This window comes from Loxodonta africana, chromosome 9 (assembly GCF_030014295.1).
Source record: "Loxodonta africana isolate mLoxAfr1 chromosome 9, mLoxAfr1.hap2, whole genome shotgun sequence".
Taxonomy (NCBI): domain Eukaryota; kingdom Metazoa; phylum Chordata; class Mammalia; order Proboscidea; family Elephantidae; genus Loxodonta; species Loxodonta africana.
In genome coordinates this window covers 76,323,993-76,341,755 of record NC_087350.1, presented here as the reverse complement: position 1 = coordinate 76,341,755, position 17,763 = coordinate 76,323,993, and the positions used below count along the sequence as shown (strand labels likewise).

Here is a 17,763-nt window from a genome sequence, read left to right as displayed (position 1 = left end):
CTCATGTACTTTGGACATGTTGTTAGGAGGGATCAGTCAGTCCCTGGAGAAGGACATCATGCTTGGTAAAGTACAGGGTCATCGAAAAAGAGGAAGACCTTCAATGAGATGGATTGACAGTGGCTGCAAGGATGGGCTCAAGCGTAGCAATTGTGAGGATGGCGTAGAACCAGGCAGTGTTTTGTTCTGTTGTATATAGGGCCGCTGTGAGTCGGAACCAACTTGATAGCACCTAACAACAACAACTCTATGCTGCTTTTACTCATACTCCAGGACTGTTGTGCAGATGGAAGAATACAGGGTAGGTGGTATTAACCCCATTTTACAGATGAAGCTGCAGTTGTTAGTTGCTGTTAAGGCGATTCTGACTCATGGCGACCCCATGTGTGCAGAGTTAAGCTGTGCTGTGCAGGGTTTTCAAGGCCATGACCTTTTGTAAGCAGATCACCAGGGGGCTTTTTTCTGAGGTGCCTCTTAATGGGTTTGAACTGCCAACCTTTTGGCTAGTAGTTGAGTGCTTAACTGTTTGCACCACCCAGGGAATCCACAGATGGAGTAATTGATGAATCCAAAGTCAGGATTCAAGTCCAGGTTTAACTGCATCCGGAGTCTGTTTATTTCACTTCACTCTAAGAGCTGTAGTTGACCAAGGTCCCAGCACCACAGCTCTCAGGTCACGGTGCCCATTCTGAGCACTGGTTCAGACAACTCCCTTTTCCATGATGGGCAGTAGAAGTAAAATCTGGCCAAGTTTCTCTAGTTCATGCTCAGACTTACTTTCACCCTTGGACTTAAAAAAATTACTCGAGGGATTTTAGTTTTAAGGTGGATGTTAAATGTGCTTATAATTGTATTCTGGTGGTTTAACTAATATATTTTAGTGTTTTGGGAATATTGTTTGCTCTTTGTCCTTTTAGGGAATGGAATTTTGTTGTGTTATTTAGTCCTGACACTAATTTAATCCTGATACAGTGGTTAAGTGCTCTGCTAAGGAGAAGTCAGTGGTTGGAATCCAGTGGTTGGAACTCTGTGGGAGAACAATGTAGCAGTTCGCTTCCTTCAAGATTACAGCCTTGGAAACTTTATAGGGCAGTTAGTTCTACTCTGTCTTATAAAGTTGGAGTCCATTCAACTGGCAATGGGTTTGGTTTTTTGTTTTTTTTTTTTAAATGGGTCTTTGCCTACCCCAAGGGGAGCTTTCCTTGCATTTGGATTTTGCTATTTCATTTGATCATGCTTACTTTAATGCAGCTTTCAGTATACTCTTTTGCCATCTATGGTACTCATTCTATGAATGGCGGGCAGTTTTACACTTATATCAAAATATATTCATTCATTAAATGCCTACTGAGGGCCCACTATGTGAGGGTCACTGGGCTGGTTTTGAGCTACAGCATGCATAAGAAAGAGTAGCGCGCCATCGAATAGAACCATATGCAAAAAAGGTGATTGGTACCAGGCAGGGAAGGCCAGTCTGTCTCTAATAAAAGCTGATGCAGCAGGAAAGGCTGGTTACGTAGTCATCTGTAATAGTTATGGACATTGCTGAGCATTTTTAAGCTAGAGCGTGCTTTCTGGCCTTGAAGTTTCCAGAGGCGTGGAGGTGGTGGGGAGGGCACTTGCCCCTGGGTGCAAGTCCAAGGGGGCACCAGATGAAGCAAGGAATGGCTTGTGGCGCCACAAATATGAAAGGCACCCGAGTGAGGCAGCCAGACAAAGGGGGACGGCATTTCTGCTGACATGTCGCTGCTGTCAATGGCTGTTCATCTTGAAATGGGGGGGAGGGGGCGCTGTTACCTCGCTATGCACCTGGAAGTTTCTGTTAATAAGCATTGTTGGGGAGATCTCGTACTTTGGGAAGCTTGCCTATTTAGGACTATCAGTCAGGTGCTGAAGCAGAATGTCAGCATTTCCCTGAGGCTTGGACCTCTTGAAATCTCTAAATGTTACTTTTCAAACATACATTCTTATCAGATCAGCAGTGGAAATTACTTTGGAATTCTGGTTAGAGTGGGAGAGATTTACCTGGGGTGGAGAGGGTTTTGGGCCCTCGTCTTAGAGAGATAGAGGGTGGTGGTGATGGAAGCAGGTGAGGCAGGGAAGAGCCAGGAAATGGAGATGGACAAAAGCAGGCACCCATTGTCATCAAGTTGACTCTGACTCATGGTGACTCCATGTGTGTCACAGTAGAACTGTGCTCCATAGGGTTTTCAGTAGCTGATTTTTCAGAAGTAGATTGCCAGGTCTTTCTTCCCAGGCATCTTTCAGTGGATTGAAACCTCCAACCTTTCCAGTGTATTAAGTGTTTGCACCACCCAGCCAAACAAAATGCATTGCTGTAGAGTGATTTCCGACTCAAACTCATTGCCATTCAGTCGGTTCTGACTCATAGCAACCCTGTAAGACAGAGTAAAACTGTCCCATAGGGTTTCTAAGTTTATGGAAGCAGACTACCTCATCTTTCTCAGGTAGAATGGCAGGTAGGTTCAAACCTCCAACCTTTAGGTTAGCAGCCCAGTGCTTAACCACTGTGCCACCAGAGCTCCTTACCCAGGGCACAGCTCCACCTCATTGCTCTGTCCAAAGGCCTTTTCTTGCTCTTGTGAATAACTGAAAATGAGATTGCTAATTGACATGTAATTTGAGCTGGGGAGCTAGAGGCTGACCCTGGGTCTGAAAGAAGAGAACCAAGCAGAGCAGAAAGGAGCATGGGTATTAGATAGAGTCAGACCTGTCTTGGAATCCTGGTTCTGCCACTTATGTGCGACTGTGAGCAGTACACCGACTCTCAGTTTTCTTATCTGAGAAATCGGAATTATAATTGGTTAATGGGGATAAACAACCTACTTCATGAGGTTGTTGACAATCCATGGGAGACACTTGGAGTGCATCATCTCTTACTGGAATTCCTTTATAGGCTTGCAGAATGCAACCACATGGCCCAGGGAGGCCTGCTGTTCTAGGAAATTAAGCAAAGTAAATTAGTAACTCTGGATTTACCCAGCTAGTGATTAAATAACAGTTTAGTTAATAGGCTATTAATGGTCCCCAGGTGTTGGTAATTCTGAGTATTTGCTTTTGAGAGCAGTTGTATAATTTCTTCTGGTATTTTAATAAAGTTTTTTTTTTTTGAACAAAATATTGAAGTGTAACAAATGGTGCACTCAGGGGCTGTTTTTGCAAGGGCTGAATGATACAGTACATATTAAGCACTTAATATAGTGCCTGGCCCACAGTGAGAGCTCAATAAAAGTTATCTGCTGTTATTGCCGTATGACTTTGAGACTCAACTAGTGTTACCGCAAATCGCGGATTTGAGCTGCCTGCCGCAAAGGCAATACTGACACAGGTGGAGGTAAGCAGCAAGAGGACTTTATTGAACACCGGTATTCAAGAGACAGAGGGGGTTAAATTTCTCCCAAATTCTAACTCTGAAGGGCTGATGAGGGGGGAGGGGGGGTTTATATGGGGAAGGTCGGGGTTACCTAATGTTTTTAAGCATGTAGTCTACGGATGGTCTTCTACATCACAAAATGACTACAAGAAATTCTTTATTAAACTACAGATATATATGTCAGACATCTGGACTGTTATCAGTATGTCTGTAACAGGCTGAAAAAAAAAAAAAAAACCCACATAAGAATCTCTTGGCTAGTGGAACTGTTCTGCCAAATCCACTCTGGCTGAGATAGGGAACAAGAAAGAAAGTTGTAGATTAAAAGTGCCAGGCAGCCTTTCTCCCGTTTTGCAGGCTGAAGGCCATTCCTCAAGAGAAACAAAAAAGAGAAGAGAGACCAAGGCCACAGGAGCTGAGAGAGCTTTGCACCCCTTTGGAAGAGACCAGTGCAGCTGGTGCAGTAAAAAAATGTTTAGAGATTACTTAGAGCATCATTATGGCATTAGTTATGTCAAGCTGTCAATCACCTATTTTGAATAGGAGAAAACATGTTGTAAGGTATTAGGGTGTTTAAGAGTGGAACAGGGTACTCAGTTATATCTTGAACAGAGCCTGTGCCATTTTCTAAAGACTAGAAATCGGTTGCAGCTTATACAGCTTTTTTTTTTTTGGTACAGCTATACTAAAATGAGAAAATATATTCTCTCTACTTTAATATTAAAACACTAAAGAAAATGCATTTTCTCTACTTCAGTCCCCCCCACCCCTTTTCTGAAGGTTTCACAATCTTGGGAAACAGGGCGTCACTCAATCTGGTTACTTCCTGCTGAAGAGGGGCATGAAGTCAGGGAATGTTTATTTAGTGTGGGTGTTAGGAGTAGAGTTAGCATGAAAGGCAATAGCGTCTAAGTGCCTTCTGCAGTATAGTTATACAGATTAGAATGGAAAAAACAAGGGATAGAGAAAGGGTACTGTGCTAATCTTGTTTGGGGAGCATGGTGCGTTAACATACCCGCAGACAATTTTATCGTAGTCAAAAACTGGGGGCAGCCATAGGACTTAAGGGGGCACCAGATCGTGGCAAATGGTGGCACACCCAGCAATGGCTGAGATTCTCTCCTTTAGCTGTGGCTTGGGACATGGTAACTAGACCATTAGATGACCAGTCCCAGCCATCTGGAAGGTGAGATGGTTCCTTTTTTTTTTTTAATAATCACACGAGTCCCCTGTCTCCAGCTGATTTTGACATCCATGGGTATCTTTTCTTTATTTTACACAGAAATATGTCTGTGTAGTCGATAGAGTAACATTCTGAATAGGAATAGGAAAATCACAATTTTTAAACTGAGTAGTGTCTGCCATAAGGAAATCTTGAGGAAAATCTCTAGTTGCTCTCTAAACTATAGACTGTTCTTCCCCTGGGGACTCTTGAATCCACTTAATAGGACCTATGGGGTTAAAGAAGAGATAACACAAGGGAGTGTCAGAGTGTCTCCCACTTGTAAAGTCAAGGTGCCTTCCACCTGGAGAATAGTAGGAGCCTAGCTCGACTCTTTTCGGGTCGAGGCAGGCCCTACTTGGAATAGAAAAAGAATAAAGATTAGAGTCATGTTTGAATCTTTGAGAATCTATACTTTAGACCTTGAACTGGGATGCAGGTATATGAGGATTCTTCAGTCTTTTTGCTAGATGCTTCTTGAGATGAGGCCACTTTTACTGTAGTATTATGCACCCATGCAGTTACTCTGGCCAGTTTCAGAGAGGAAAGAATAGTTAGAAGGACTTCATATGGTCCCAGCCAGATGGGGCTAGTTGATCTTCTGGGTGTTGATTTTTCTAAACCTTTAACAGGACCTGATCTCCAGGCTTGAACGTATAAAGAGGCACATCAGAGGGGAAGGACAAACGAGAAGGAGCATATTTGTTAGCAGTATTTATAACTGTTCTTAAGGATCAGACCCAATCTCTCTTTTCGACTTCTGTCATGACGGAGGTGGGGAAAGTTGACCGGTTCAGGGATGGTCTCCAGTATATGAGTTCATAAGGACTTAAGTCCGCTTCGAGAGGCCACCCGAATCTGAAGCAGGGCAATTGGTAATACCTGTAACCAAGTGGAGTGGGTTTCTTGGCAAAGTTTAGCAAGAGTCTTTTTTAAAGTATGGTTCATTTTTTCAGTCTTTCTAGTAGATTGTGGCCTCTGTGCTGAGTGCAGCTTCTAGGTGATGTCTAAGGCCTTGTTAAATTTTTGATTTACCTGGGCCACAAAGGCTCTCCCATTATCGCTCTGAATTGAGAGTGGCAAACCAAATTGGGGAATAATCTCTTTAAGTTATGTCTTAGTCACTTCTTGAGCTTGTTCAGTCTGGTAAGGAAAAGCCTCTACCCACCCAGAGTATGTGTCTATGAAAACCAGTAAATACCTGAAGTTTCCAGGTGTTTGAGGCATCCGGTAAAATCTACTTGTCAGTCTTCTCTCATGTTTGTTCCCGGATGTTGGATCCCCGGCTCCGCTGGGTGTGGCACTGTCTTTGGGTTGTTTTTAACACACAGCAGGCATCTTTTAGTGACCTCACATATTGTCTTAAGAATCTTTGGTCCCACAACTATTTGTTGAATCTATTCGAGACGTAATGTCTCTCCCATAATAAGTGCTTTCATGTAGAGCTGATGTTATGTTATAAACCAAAAGCTTTGTTTTTAATAGATGGCAATGAACTCTAGGAAGACTCTTTCCAGCCTTTTTACATTTTTAGGAGATTATAAATCACACAAAATATTTTTTTAATTTAGCTTTACAGTTGTAAAATCTTTATGAAGGGCTAAGCACTGAAGAAATAGTTGGCAGTCAGGGCCTCTTGGTAGCACCCCTGCTGCAGCAGCTCTCTAAGCCGGCAGGCCACCCAGGCCCTTTCCCCCAGGCTCGGGAACCTCTTTTCTTTGCTAGGTGGTTGAGGATGATGCTGGTTTTGTGGCGGCGGCCGGCAGGCGGGCCCGGCAGAGGCAGCAGTAGCTGTGGCCTCGGGACACGGTCACCGGCTCGCTTAGGAAGCCCCGGCGGCCCAGGCAGCTCAGGAGCCTGGCAGTGCCAGTGTGGGCGCCTGCAGCCGGGGCCACGCTCTAGTGCAGCCGGCGGCGGAGCTGGCAGTTGAGCACTAGGCAGTCTGTCAAGTTGCCGAGGCGCTCGGGTCTGTTGGGGGCCCCGTGGCGCAGTGCTGCAGACTGCCTCTCTAGCACTTTGTTTAGGTGGCCACCCAGCGCCAGCAGCTTGCCATGGCACAGTAGCAGCTCTGGGCACTCTAGCTGGCCGCCGCTGTCACGGCCCACTGACCACCTCCGGGGAGCCATTTCCCGCTCCCTCCTGGGGCGCTCCTCGCCACCGCAGGAGAAGACATGGCCCACGGAGGGCTGCTGTTCCGTTGCCCCTGCCCCACTCTCCGAGCCTCTGGGGCACGGGGCTCCACGTGTGGCCTGCCTTAAGCCAGAACCCCACTTCTTTTAAGAGAGGAAGAACTGTATATGGGGTATTTACAGTCACCTTTTGGCTGAGTGTGAATTTTTTGACTTCTTGGAGTAAGTCGCAGGTTGTGGCCACTGCCGGCAAACACGGTCTCCATTCCCTAGCCACAGTGTCCAGTTGCTTTGAGAAGTATGCCACGGGGTGCCGGGTTGGGCCCAAAGTCTGAGTCAGAACTGTCACAGCAATCCCTTGCCTCTCATCCACAAACAAAAGGCTTTCAAAAGGCTTTTGTAAATCAGGCAGTTTCAAAGCTGGGGCCATCATCAACTTATATTTAATTTTTTCAAAGCCTTGCTGACATTCTGTAAAAAAAAAAAAAAAAAAGTCCATACTAAAGGTTCTCTTTCTTCTCCTTTCAGGGCTTTATAAAGGGGTTTTGTCAAGACTCTAAACGCAGGGATCCAGATTTGACAAAACCCAGCCATTCTCAGGAATCCTCTTAGCTGTCGCTTTGAGATAGGGGCTGCACCCGCATGATTGCCTCCGTTCGATCTGGGAGGAGGTCTCGCTGGCCTTGAGAAATCTGGAATTTCAGATATTTAACTTGTGGGAGGAAAATTTGGGCCTTTTTCTCAGATGCCCGGTACCCACATTCTGTCAAGTGATTTAAAACTAAGACAGTATTTTGGTCAGTCTTTTTTAGTTTTACTAGCCACCAGGATGTTGTTGGCATACTGTAAAACCAGACCTCGATTCAGTTTTAATAGCCTTAAATCTCTTGTCAAAATTTCTCTAAAAGTAGTGGGAGAATTTTTAAATCCCTGGACTAGAACTTGCCATGTAAGAAGTTTCACCCCAGTAGCTGTATCAGTCTATTCAAAAGCAAATAATTGTTGAGAGTCAGGATGTAATGGGATGCAAAAGAATGCATCTTTCAAATCTAATACTGAAAACCATTTATACCGGTTGGGTATGGTGACAAGGTGGGTGTAGGGATTTGGGACTACTGGATGTATGTCCTCAGATCTTGTATAAATCGGTATTCTTTTGTTCCTGGTTTCACACTGTTCTTTTCTTCACATTCTCTGTCTCTCTTCTCACATCCTCACTTTTTAGAACTTTCTCTAGTTTCACCTCTCTCTCACTCATCCTCTTCCCCTCTAGTCCCCTGTATCACTTTCTCATCCTATCTTTTTGTTCTTGTTGTTTGGTCTCTATTATTGAAGACTTTAAAGGCGACTAGCATCTGTCTTTCTGGTTGTCCCTCAGTGTTTACTCTGGCTGGAGCTTCTCTCAAAGGATATTGTCCTACCTGGTTTTTGGGGGCTCCCTCACCAAAAACTGTACCCAGTCAGGTACAAGAAGGGGAAACCATACCTGAAGCCGCATCTCTACCATCCGTGTCTTCCACCTTTTGCTCTCCTCGATGGACCAGTACTAGAGTCTGGTCCCGACTCTGGTGGGAAGTGTGTATTCTCCTCCGACCCTATCCTCTCCCAGCAGCAGCCTCACCGCTGCCATGAGGAGGAGGAGGAGCCGCCGTAGCCAAAACCAGAGCCCATCCCTCCAGCAAGGGGTCCTTGCTGGAAGAATCAGGAAGCACTTTCGGCTTGTCTTTGCTTTGAAAAAGAACTTGGTTAGAGGGGTTTAAAGTTTGGTAAAGAGACATAAAAACTTGAATATAGAGGACCTGAGCTCATTTTTTTTTGTCTTTTACAAAATAAATTAAGCTGAAAAACCATACCAAAAATCAAAGAACTAATACTGTAGCCGATGTTCTAGATTTTTTTAGCTGATATTTATGTCAAACATTATTGTATAAAAACACTATGATTATTATTATTTTTAATCATGGGTTCATAGCTCTATCTCTTCTAGTTTGTTAGGATGCATCCCAGGAGGGATTTAGCAGGGATTGATGAGTTTCCCCGCATGCTGGGTGCCCTTTTCAAATGTTTAGTAGTTATTAATCGGCCAATTCTTCCCCTTTTGAACCTGATCATGGTGAACTGCACGGTCTTCTCGGAAGTCAATTTCTTTTTTAATTAAGCCTAATTCAGCCAGAGCCCGCCTAATCTCTTAGACGCTGGTCTAAGACACCTTGGGCACGGTAGACTTCTGATGACCTGTGGGACCAGTTGTCACAATTAAAGAACTGGACTAAAAATATTCACGAATTTGACAACAGGTTTTGTACAAATAGGGGTTAGCACAATGACGAAGACGACGTGAGATCTCTTCAGTTTCACACGGACAATTTTACTGGTATGTACACAGATCACACATATACACACTCAGCTACTTGGCCGGCCTCACACTCTTCCTTGGCAATCTCAGCCTCTCAGACAATCCCTAGAATGACAGAGGTGATCTTGACAGCCTTAGCAGCCTCAATCTCTCAGACAGTCCTTAGGATGACAGAGGTGATCTTGACAGCCTCAGCAGCCTCAACCTCTCAGACAATCCCTAGGATGAAGAGGTGATCTTGACAGCCTCATTTACACCCCAAAAACCAAAACCAAGACTCTGGAGCCACCAGGAGTCCCTTATGCGAACCTACTCACAGGGTCAGTCATCACTTGCTTCAGAAACCAAGAGTCTAAGTCTCCTCGGGCTTACTCTGTCTGCCCTGGCCCTGAGCGCAACAGGGAGAGGAATTGCGGACTCACCCTGGAGTTTTTCTGTTAGCCTGTCTTGTTTTCTGCTTACCTTATTTCTGCACGGTTAGGGACCTGCGGTGCCATGGCAAGAATAAGGACTGGGAGATGTTTGCCTTTTGAGGTAAAAAGAACCCTCAGCAGCTGCTTAAGGGTTAATTGGCTGGTCCAAGCCCCAGCTGGGGCCCCTGCATCTCAAGCAGCAAAGAGCCCCACATTGAGTGCCAGAATTTGTTACCGCAAATTGCGATTTGAGCTGCCTGCAGCAAAGCCAATACTGAGACAGGAGGAGGTAAGCAGCACGAGGGCTTTATTGAACACCAGTATTCAAGAGATAAAAAACCAAACCAAACCCGTTGCTGTTGAGTTGATTCCGACTCATAGCGACCCTATAGGTCAGAGTAGAACTGCCCCATAGAATTTCCAAGGAGCGCCTGGTGGATTTGAACTGCCGACCTTTTGGTTAGCAGCTGTAGCACGTAACCACTACACCACCAGGGTTTCCATTCAGGAGATAGAGGTTAGTCAAATTTCTCCCAAATTCTGTCTAACTCTAAAGGGCTGACAGGAGGGTTTTATATGGGGAAAGTCAGGGTTACCTAATGTTTTTAAGCATGTAGTCTACAGATGGTCTTACACATCACAAAACGACTACAAGAAACTATTAAACTAAAGATAGGTATGTCAGACATCTGGACTGTAATCAGTATGTCTATAACAGTCTGAAAAAAAAAAAAACTCACGTAAGAATCTCTAGGCTAGTGGAACGGTTCTGCCAAGTCCACTCTGGCTGAGATAGGGAGCAAGAAAGAAAGTTGTAGATTAAAAATGGCAGGCAGCTTTTCTGCCATTTTGCAGGCTGAAGGCTGTTTCTCAAGAGAACAAAAAAGAGAAGAGAGACCAAGGCTGCAGGAGCTGAGAGAGCTCCGCACCCCTTTGGAAGAGTCTGCTGCAGCTGGTGCAATAAAAAAATGTTTAGAGATTACTTAGAGCATCATTATGGCATTAGTTATGTCAAGCTCTCAATCAGCCATTTTGAATAGGAGAAAACATGTTGTAAGGTATTAGGGTGTTTAAGAGTGGAACAGGCTGCTCAGTTATATCTTGAACAGAGCCTGTGCCATTTTCAATAAAGACGAGAAATCAATCGCAGCTTATACAGCTATAGTAAAACAAACGAGAAAATAAATTCTCTCTAATATTAAAACACTAAAAAAAAAAAAAAAACCCTCTAAAGAAAATGCATTTTCTCTTCACTAGCCACACAAAGGGCAAGATCCTCTTTGTTAAGAACCTTCCCATGAGTCCACCACCACCTGGTGTCAGCTAGTGGTACTGCACACAGTGAGGAAGAATTATTAAATTGCTTGAAATTAATTACTAAATGTAATTTTACTTCCACCTAGTATCATGGGGGTTTTATTCAGTTAGAATATAGACTGTTTGCGTGAGATCTAGAACTCATATATCGTTAAACAATGAAGTGACATTTTGCACCTCCACAGTTGGCATAGAATAAAAAAAATTTTAACAGCCAAGAGTAGGTGAAGTGTAAGTGGGCATGCTCATATGCTGTTAGCAGGAATGTGAACTACTGACACCAGTTCTGGAGAGCAGGCTGATGATATAACAAAAGTGTTTTCACCTTTTGTGGCAACTGTTCCTCTTCTAGGAATTTATCTCGGTGAAATAATCGAAGATAGAAAAAGATTTATTTAGAAAGAAGTATATGTATTATAGCATTACCTATAATGGGACAGAATGGGAAACAACTCGTTTTTCATTTGTGACTCATACTTCTCAGTCCTTATAGCAGTGACTCTTAAAAAGAAAGGAAGTGTGGGGAGAAGGTAGGCATATTGACAACTCCTGGGACAGAGGAGTGGGGTTGCGGGGATGGGATCAGAATCTACTCTAGGGACTGTGTAGTTTAAGAATATTCAGTGTGCCTATTGATTTCATAATAAAAACTACAGAAAGTAAAGTTGGATACAGACGTCTTGGCAGATGGGGATAATACAGAAGCGATAGTATATGGTAGGGAACATGGATTAGTAACTGGGGAATGTTGATTGATGAGGAATAGGAGTGTTGGTGAAGGTGAAAAATTCATTTTGGACCTTTGGAGAAGAAGGGGCCTGGCTTGGGTGTCACTGTATGGATATCAGAGCAGCATGAGGGTAGTTGAAGCACAGGCACAGGAATTTAGGGATGCAGGGATAAGTCCCCAAAGATAAATTTTCCTTCTGTGTGTCTAAGTCTCTTGATATCTGATACTTATGTCCCCAGTATGAACAGGAAGTGGGTACCTGATAAGTGGAAATGCTGATCATGCTAGTACTCCATTCTAACCCTAAGTTTAGTGGTAAAGCGATGGGTAGTGGGTAACACTGATCAGGTTCCATTGCCCTCATGTAAAACCTACATTCTTTGGCCTTAGATTCGGGACTCTGTGATCATCCCCTCCAGTCTCAGGCTAACAGAGTAACCTCTCCCCATGTGTGTGAATACTGAAACAAAAACAACCAGCTGTTGTGGAGTTGATGTTGACTCATGGCAACCTCATGTGTGCAGAGTAGAACTGAGCTGCATAGGACTCACCCTTTATGTGCCAGATCCTTTCACCTCTGAAATTACATAAACTATTTACATAGAATTTTTTCATTTTTAATAGTGTCCCTCAGACCTTAGGGATCACAGACTCCAACCCCTCATTTCAAAGATGTAGAAAGTGAGGTCCAGAAAGGAGCATGACCTATCCAAGGTTACAAATCGTGATAGAAATGCCAGATCTTTTGTTGATGATACTAAAATCTTGATAGTGTTTGCATTACCTGTTATATTTGATAACACAGTGACGTCTCTTGTCTTCAGCTGTGACGAAACTTCAGGAAAGTGGTTTAGTTCAAGAACTGCCTAACATTAAGAATTTGGGGAATACTCAGTTCCCTAACATTAAGCAGAAATAAATTAAGAAATGAGAGTTCCACATACATGTTCGACTTCGTCTTTTTTGAGCTGTTAATATGGCCAAGACCTCTAGAGCAAAGAACCAACTTGAAAATCTACTTTGAAGTAAAGCCCCTTTCCTAGATAAATTCCCGAATATTTTCCTGAGAATATCATTATTCAGCATTAATAGAAAAGACAGTACCGTATTTCAAACAAGGGACTCAAATCAGGGATTAAACACACGTGATTTGATGACATGTTTATTGCTGGAATTGGTAATTGTTTCAAACTTCCTTTTACAGGATTGCTAACGGCCAGGAGAAATATAGTGGAAAATGCAAAACAACGAAATAATAAAACCTGCCAAATATTTCTCAGAATTGGAAAAGAGCATCTTGCTTGCTTTAGTGGAAAAGTACAAATATGTGCTTGAATGTAAAAAAAGTGACGCGCGAACTATTGCACTCAAGCAGCGTACCTGGCAAGCACTTGCGCACGAATACAACTCTCAGCCAAGCGTATCACTGCGGGATTTCAAACAGCTGAAGAAGTGCTGGGAAAACATCAAGGCTCGGACCAAAAAAATAATGGCCCATGAAAGGAGAGAGAAAGTGAAGCGGAGTGTCAGCCCACTTCTCAGTACCCACGTCCTCGGGAAGGAGAAGATTGCCAACATGCTGCCTGAGCAGCTCTACTTCCTGCAGAGCCCTCCGGAAGAAGAGCCCGAGTACCATCCGGATGCTGCAGCCCAAGGTATTGGCTCCTGGTGCCAGTGCGCGTGTTCTCATTGGCTACCTGCTTGACGTTTTTAATTTTAAAATCCCTAATTGTTGAGGGAATTTACAGAAATGAAACTTTCACAACAAACTGATTTTCCTAATCCAAAATCTTGGGAGTATATAGGACATCCATGTTATATAAAAAAAAAAAAAAATTTTTTTTTATATAGTGCGTAAAAAAAAAAAAAGACTTATTTACATCCCTGTGCTATCACTTAGTTTCTGTTAGTACTTACGAGTAAGGAAAGATAAGGGGTACGTTAATATAGTTATTAGTGATGTACTTCCACTGCTTATCTCAACCTATCTCAGGTATATTAAAGAGAATCTGTTTGGTGAGGATTTATATTCATTGACTCATTGAATATAAATCTTATTTTTTTAGAAAAATTTTTTCAGGACCTATGTTCAAAGTGCTGCATTAAGCCACTCAAAAGACCACATTTAGAAAAATGAAATATTTCAAACATAAAAAAAAGTACATTTAACATTCACCGAGATTAAAAGCCAGCATTTTGATCCATTGTAACACTGTGATCCACAATAATGGTCACTTCCAGGGACCTTGAGAGATTCTGGAAAAAATTAATTTTAATATACTCCCATTGGAAAGAGAAAAATACCTCACCTGTAACTCTTAGGGAAGAAGGTTGCCATACAATCAGGGATGTAATGATACTGTCGTAGCTTCAAGACCTTGGAGTTAAGGGGCTATTGAACTGTCTCCAGGCAAGGAGAGGGTGGAAATGCATATAGATAAATTGTCAGTAATTCCTGCCTCCCTTAGGACAGGAAGTGCCCAGTTTATATAAAGGTTCATTGAGGTTTGCAGAAGACACCTTGAGGCAGAGGAAGGTTCCTGAGGAAACCAGAGGGCTGGTGATAGAATCCTCATTAAAGTCCAAGGACCCAGCAAGCACTTGCCCAGGAAAATTTGGTTTTTGCTTTGCAGGGCAAAAAGTTGACTTGTTAGTGTCTCCAGAGTAGATTGAGCTCCGAGGGCCTAATTCTCATTAATTAAACACCACAGGACACTGTCTAGAACCAAGCATAACAATGTTATCCATGTAGAGTAAAAAATTACCAAGTGAACTGAATATGTGTGTTTTTGATTAGCACACTTTTTTCTCCTGTAGTTATATCAGCCTGGAGTGCTAAATTGTGACCAAAAGTTTGCTTAGTAATCATTGACCAAGGTTAAGTCCAGGGAGCCAGTTGAATAACCATGATGGTTAATGTCATAAGCCTCTCACTGTAGGACCCCTGTGACTGATTTGATTCTTGAGTTCCCAAGCCAGGGTACCTGCAAGCAGACACTGTTTATATATGGGCACTGCCAACTCTCTGTTTTAACTCTCCTCTTGGCTGCTTCTGTGGGGTGGGCCCTGGTGCTAATTGACAGTGTTCTTTCTTGGGAGATGTTTATAGTTTCAGCTGATTCCTCTCCTCTGTGAGGCACTGAAGGGGATGGTGGTGGGAGAGGAGGGAGGGAGGTAATCAGAATTTTGGGTGGGGCTGCTTTTTAAATTGCTTACCTTCCCTGGGGAGATGTTGCTGAGGAAGATGGTGATATGAACTGCTTTCAGTTCACTTTGCTGATCTCCGATCTGGATCATTGTGTATTGATTTTGTAGGGTTATTCTAGGGGACAATCTTATTTCTCTATTTTCAAATCCTAAGGAGGATCTACAAAGTTTATTCCATGTGCTTTTAAAAAAAAATTTTGGAAGTAATGATGCAATTAATTTACTTATAAACACAATTTATTAATTTCCAGCAAGAAAGGAATAAATATGGATTCCTGGTTTCCTCCCTGTGGTGACATTTGCTAGAGACTCGTTTGTAAAATTGGATGTTTTTACGTATACAATACTTGAGACTTCGTTTTTGCTGGTGATTATTAATCAGCCCAATGCTGCCAGCTCCTGTGTCCAGGGCAAATCTGGAGGGCGGTGGAGAACCATGGTGCTTTGTCAGTTAGGAAGTATGTCCAAAGTAACCTGTAGTTAAGGTACTGAAACACTTCGTATGCATTAAAACAGCTTTGAGGTGATCTCACTCATTTTTTATTTCACTTTGCTTTCAAGAAAGAGAAGGCTGGAATTGTCAATAAGCCCTTCTGGGTCTTGGTGGGAAAACAGTTGAAAACTTGCTATAGAGTTTATGGGCCTCATTATATCATGAATTTTTTGACACATGGACTCTGTGTGTGTGTGTGTGTGTGTGTTTTACTTTTGTATCTTTAACACTGTGCTGTCCAATATAATAGCCACAAGCCACATGTGGTTTATTAATACTTGAAATGTGGCTAGACTGAATTGAGATGTGCTATAAGAGTACACACTGATACACCAAAAAGAATGTAAAATAGGTGATTAATAATTTTTATATGGATTACATGTTAAATTGATAATAATTTAGATATATGGGTGAAATGAAATGTAGTCTTAAAATTAACATCACCTATATTATTTTTATTTTTATTTTTTTTTAACATGACTACTAGAAAATTTAAAATTATGTATGTAGGTTGCATTACATTTCTGTTGGACAGCGCTGTTCTAACACCTTACAGAGTGCCTTTCATAGAATTAGGTGCTCAGAGATTTATTGGATATTTGTTGTAAAAATCTTTAACAGAACAAAGCCTAGTAGCATTCCACTAGAGGCCCCCCTCCAACTATTTTTTGTGTGAGATGGTTTTGGCCATGTCGTCTTGATCATTTTCCCCTGGATAGTCTCAGCTTTTTAAATAACTCTCTTAAAACTTACATCTAGATTGGATGACAGTACTCTTAAAATTTTAAGCATAACATTAGGAATGCTTAAACAGAACAAAGTCTAGTAGTATTCCACTAGAGGCCCCCCTCCAACTATTTTTTGTGTGAGATGGTTTTGACCATGTCATCTTGATCATTTTCCCCTGGATAGTCTCAGCTTTTTGAATAACTATCTTAAAACTTACATCTAGATTGGATGACAGTACTCTTAAAATTTTAAGAATAACATTAGGAATGCATTTGCAAAAAAAAAAAAAAAAACCCCTGGTATTTCCACTGAAATATATTAAAACAATTTGCAGCCTACAGATTTATTAAAAAAAAAAAATTTTTTTTTTTTTTAATAAATCAGATTTATGGTCTGTGGTAATTTGGCTTTGACACTTATCCTTCGTTATCTTTGGGGAACAGGTTTACAGAACAAACTAAGGGAGCCGATAAAATTTACTAGGGGTGGTCAGGAGGCAGGATGACTGAAGGTCAAGTACATTTAAGAAAACTAAGTTTTCAAGTAGCACTCAAATGTTTTAGGATAATTTGTATTTAATTTCATATGCCATTATTTCTGTGCTGTAAAGCTATAATGGAATAATGCAAACATGGGAATAAATGAAGAATCTTTCTTAATAAATTACATTGTCACTGTTTAATTCAGTCTTATTCTTTTGGGAATGGAATTTGGGTACAGGAGGCACACAAGCATTGTTGCTCCACGCAAAGCCCCACTTTTGTGTTAGTTATGTGTGTTTGTTCCCATTGCCCACTTCCATTCTTTCCTGCAATCTCTTCGTTCTAATGTGCTTGTATATTTTTTTACATGTTCTATATTCTTTTACGTTTTAATTTAGGTAAATTAAAATTTGTGCTATAGATGCCATTCTTTGTTTCTTTTGCCTTGAAAATAGTGAAAACTTAGAATACTGTTTTTAAGATCTGTTCCTGTTGCAGTATGTAAATCTAGTGCTTTCCTTCCAGTTAATGCATAATATTCCACAGTGTGCATCCACCATGGCGTATGTATCCATTCTCCCAGTCAGCCCGATTTTGTTCTGTTGAGTAGAGCTGTGGTTTGACTTTTTTTTTTTTTTTTTTAACTTTTACTGCCATAGTAGGCTTTTCCTGCTGCTATTTGAATCCTTAAGCAAAAGAACACCCTTTGACTGTATTTTCTGGGCCTAGGAAAGCCTATCCTAGGAGAGCCTTTCTACCCTTTTTGCAAAAGATTGAGTTGTTTTCTGCTTTTGGTGGCTTTGTTTTACCTAGGAGAGAGATTACGTGGTGTTCGTTTGCCATTCCCAGGATAATCTTTTTCCAATTACAATTCTTCCCATCTGAGCACTCGAGTCTGCTCATTGGAGCTAATATTTGTGTGAGAGTTAATTATCTACTCCATCATTCTCCTCTAACTTTAAGCCCCAGCCTCTTCCAGGGTCTTCTTAACAGGCCTACCTTTTTTTTTTTCTTTAAAATTTATGTTAACACACATTTAAGCTAAAAACCATAGTTTCAAAGTGGAGTCATTTTTCTTTTCCCAGACACGAACATACTGTCTTAATATTCACAGCTCTTGAGAAAAATTTGGAGAGCAAAGTTGGGAATATACATCTATATTCTTAACAATAGAAGCTTTGTAGTAGATACAAGATATGGAGGCTGTGTTTTAAGATACGTAAGTAAGTGATCAGCTGAGCAAGTGGAGTAGTGGAAGGCTGGGTATTTTAGTGGCTGAGCTTGGATTATG

The 17,763-nt window shown here is 41.9% G+C and overlaps 1 protein-coding gene across 2 annotated transcripts in view; it reads left to right on the top strand.

The window, feature by feature from the left end:
* Window positions 1-17,763, top strand: part of LOC100670508 (myb/SANT-like DNA-binding domain-containing protein 3) — a 164,479-nt gene that overhangs the window by 10,103 nt on the left and 136,613 nt on the right. For both annotated transcript variants that reach the window (XM_023545094.2, XM_010587797.2), the window contains exon 2: window positions 12,766-13,216. In XM_023545094.2, the coding sequence (XP_023400862.1) occupies window positions 12,799-13,216 (418 nt within the window). In that variant the 5' untranslated portion in view covers window positions 12,766-12,798. The remainder of the gene's footprint in view (window positions 1-12,765; window positions 13,217-17,763) is intronic.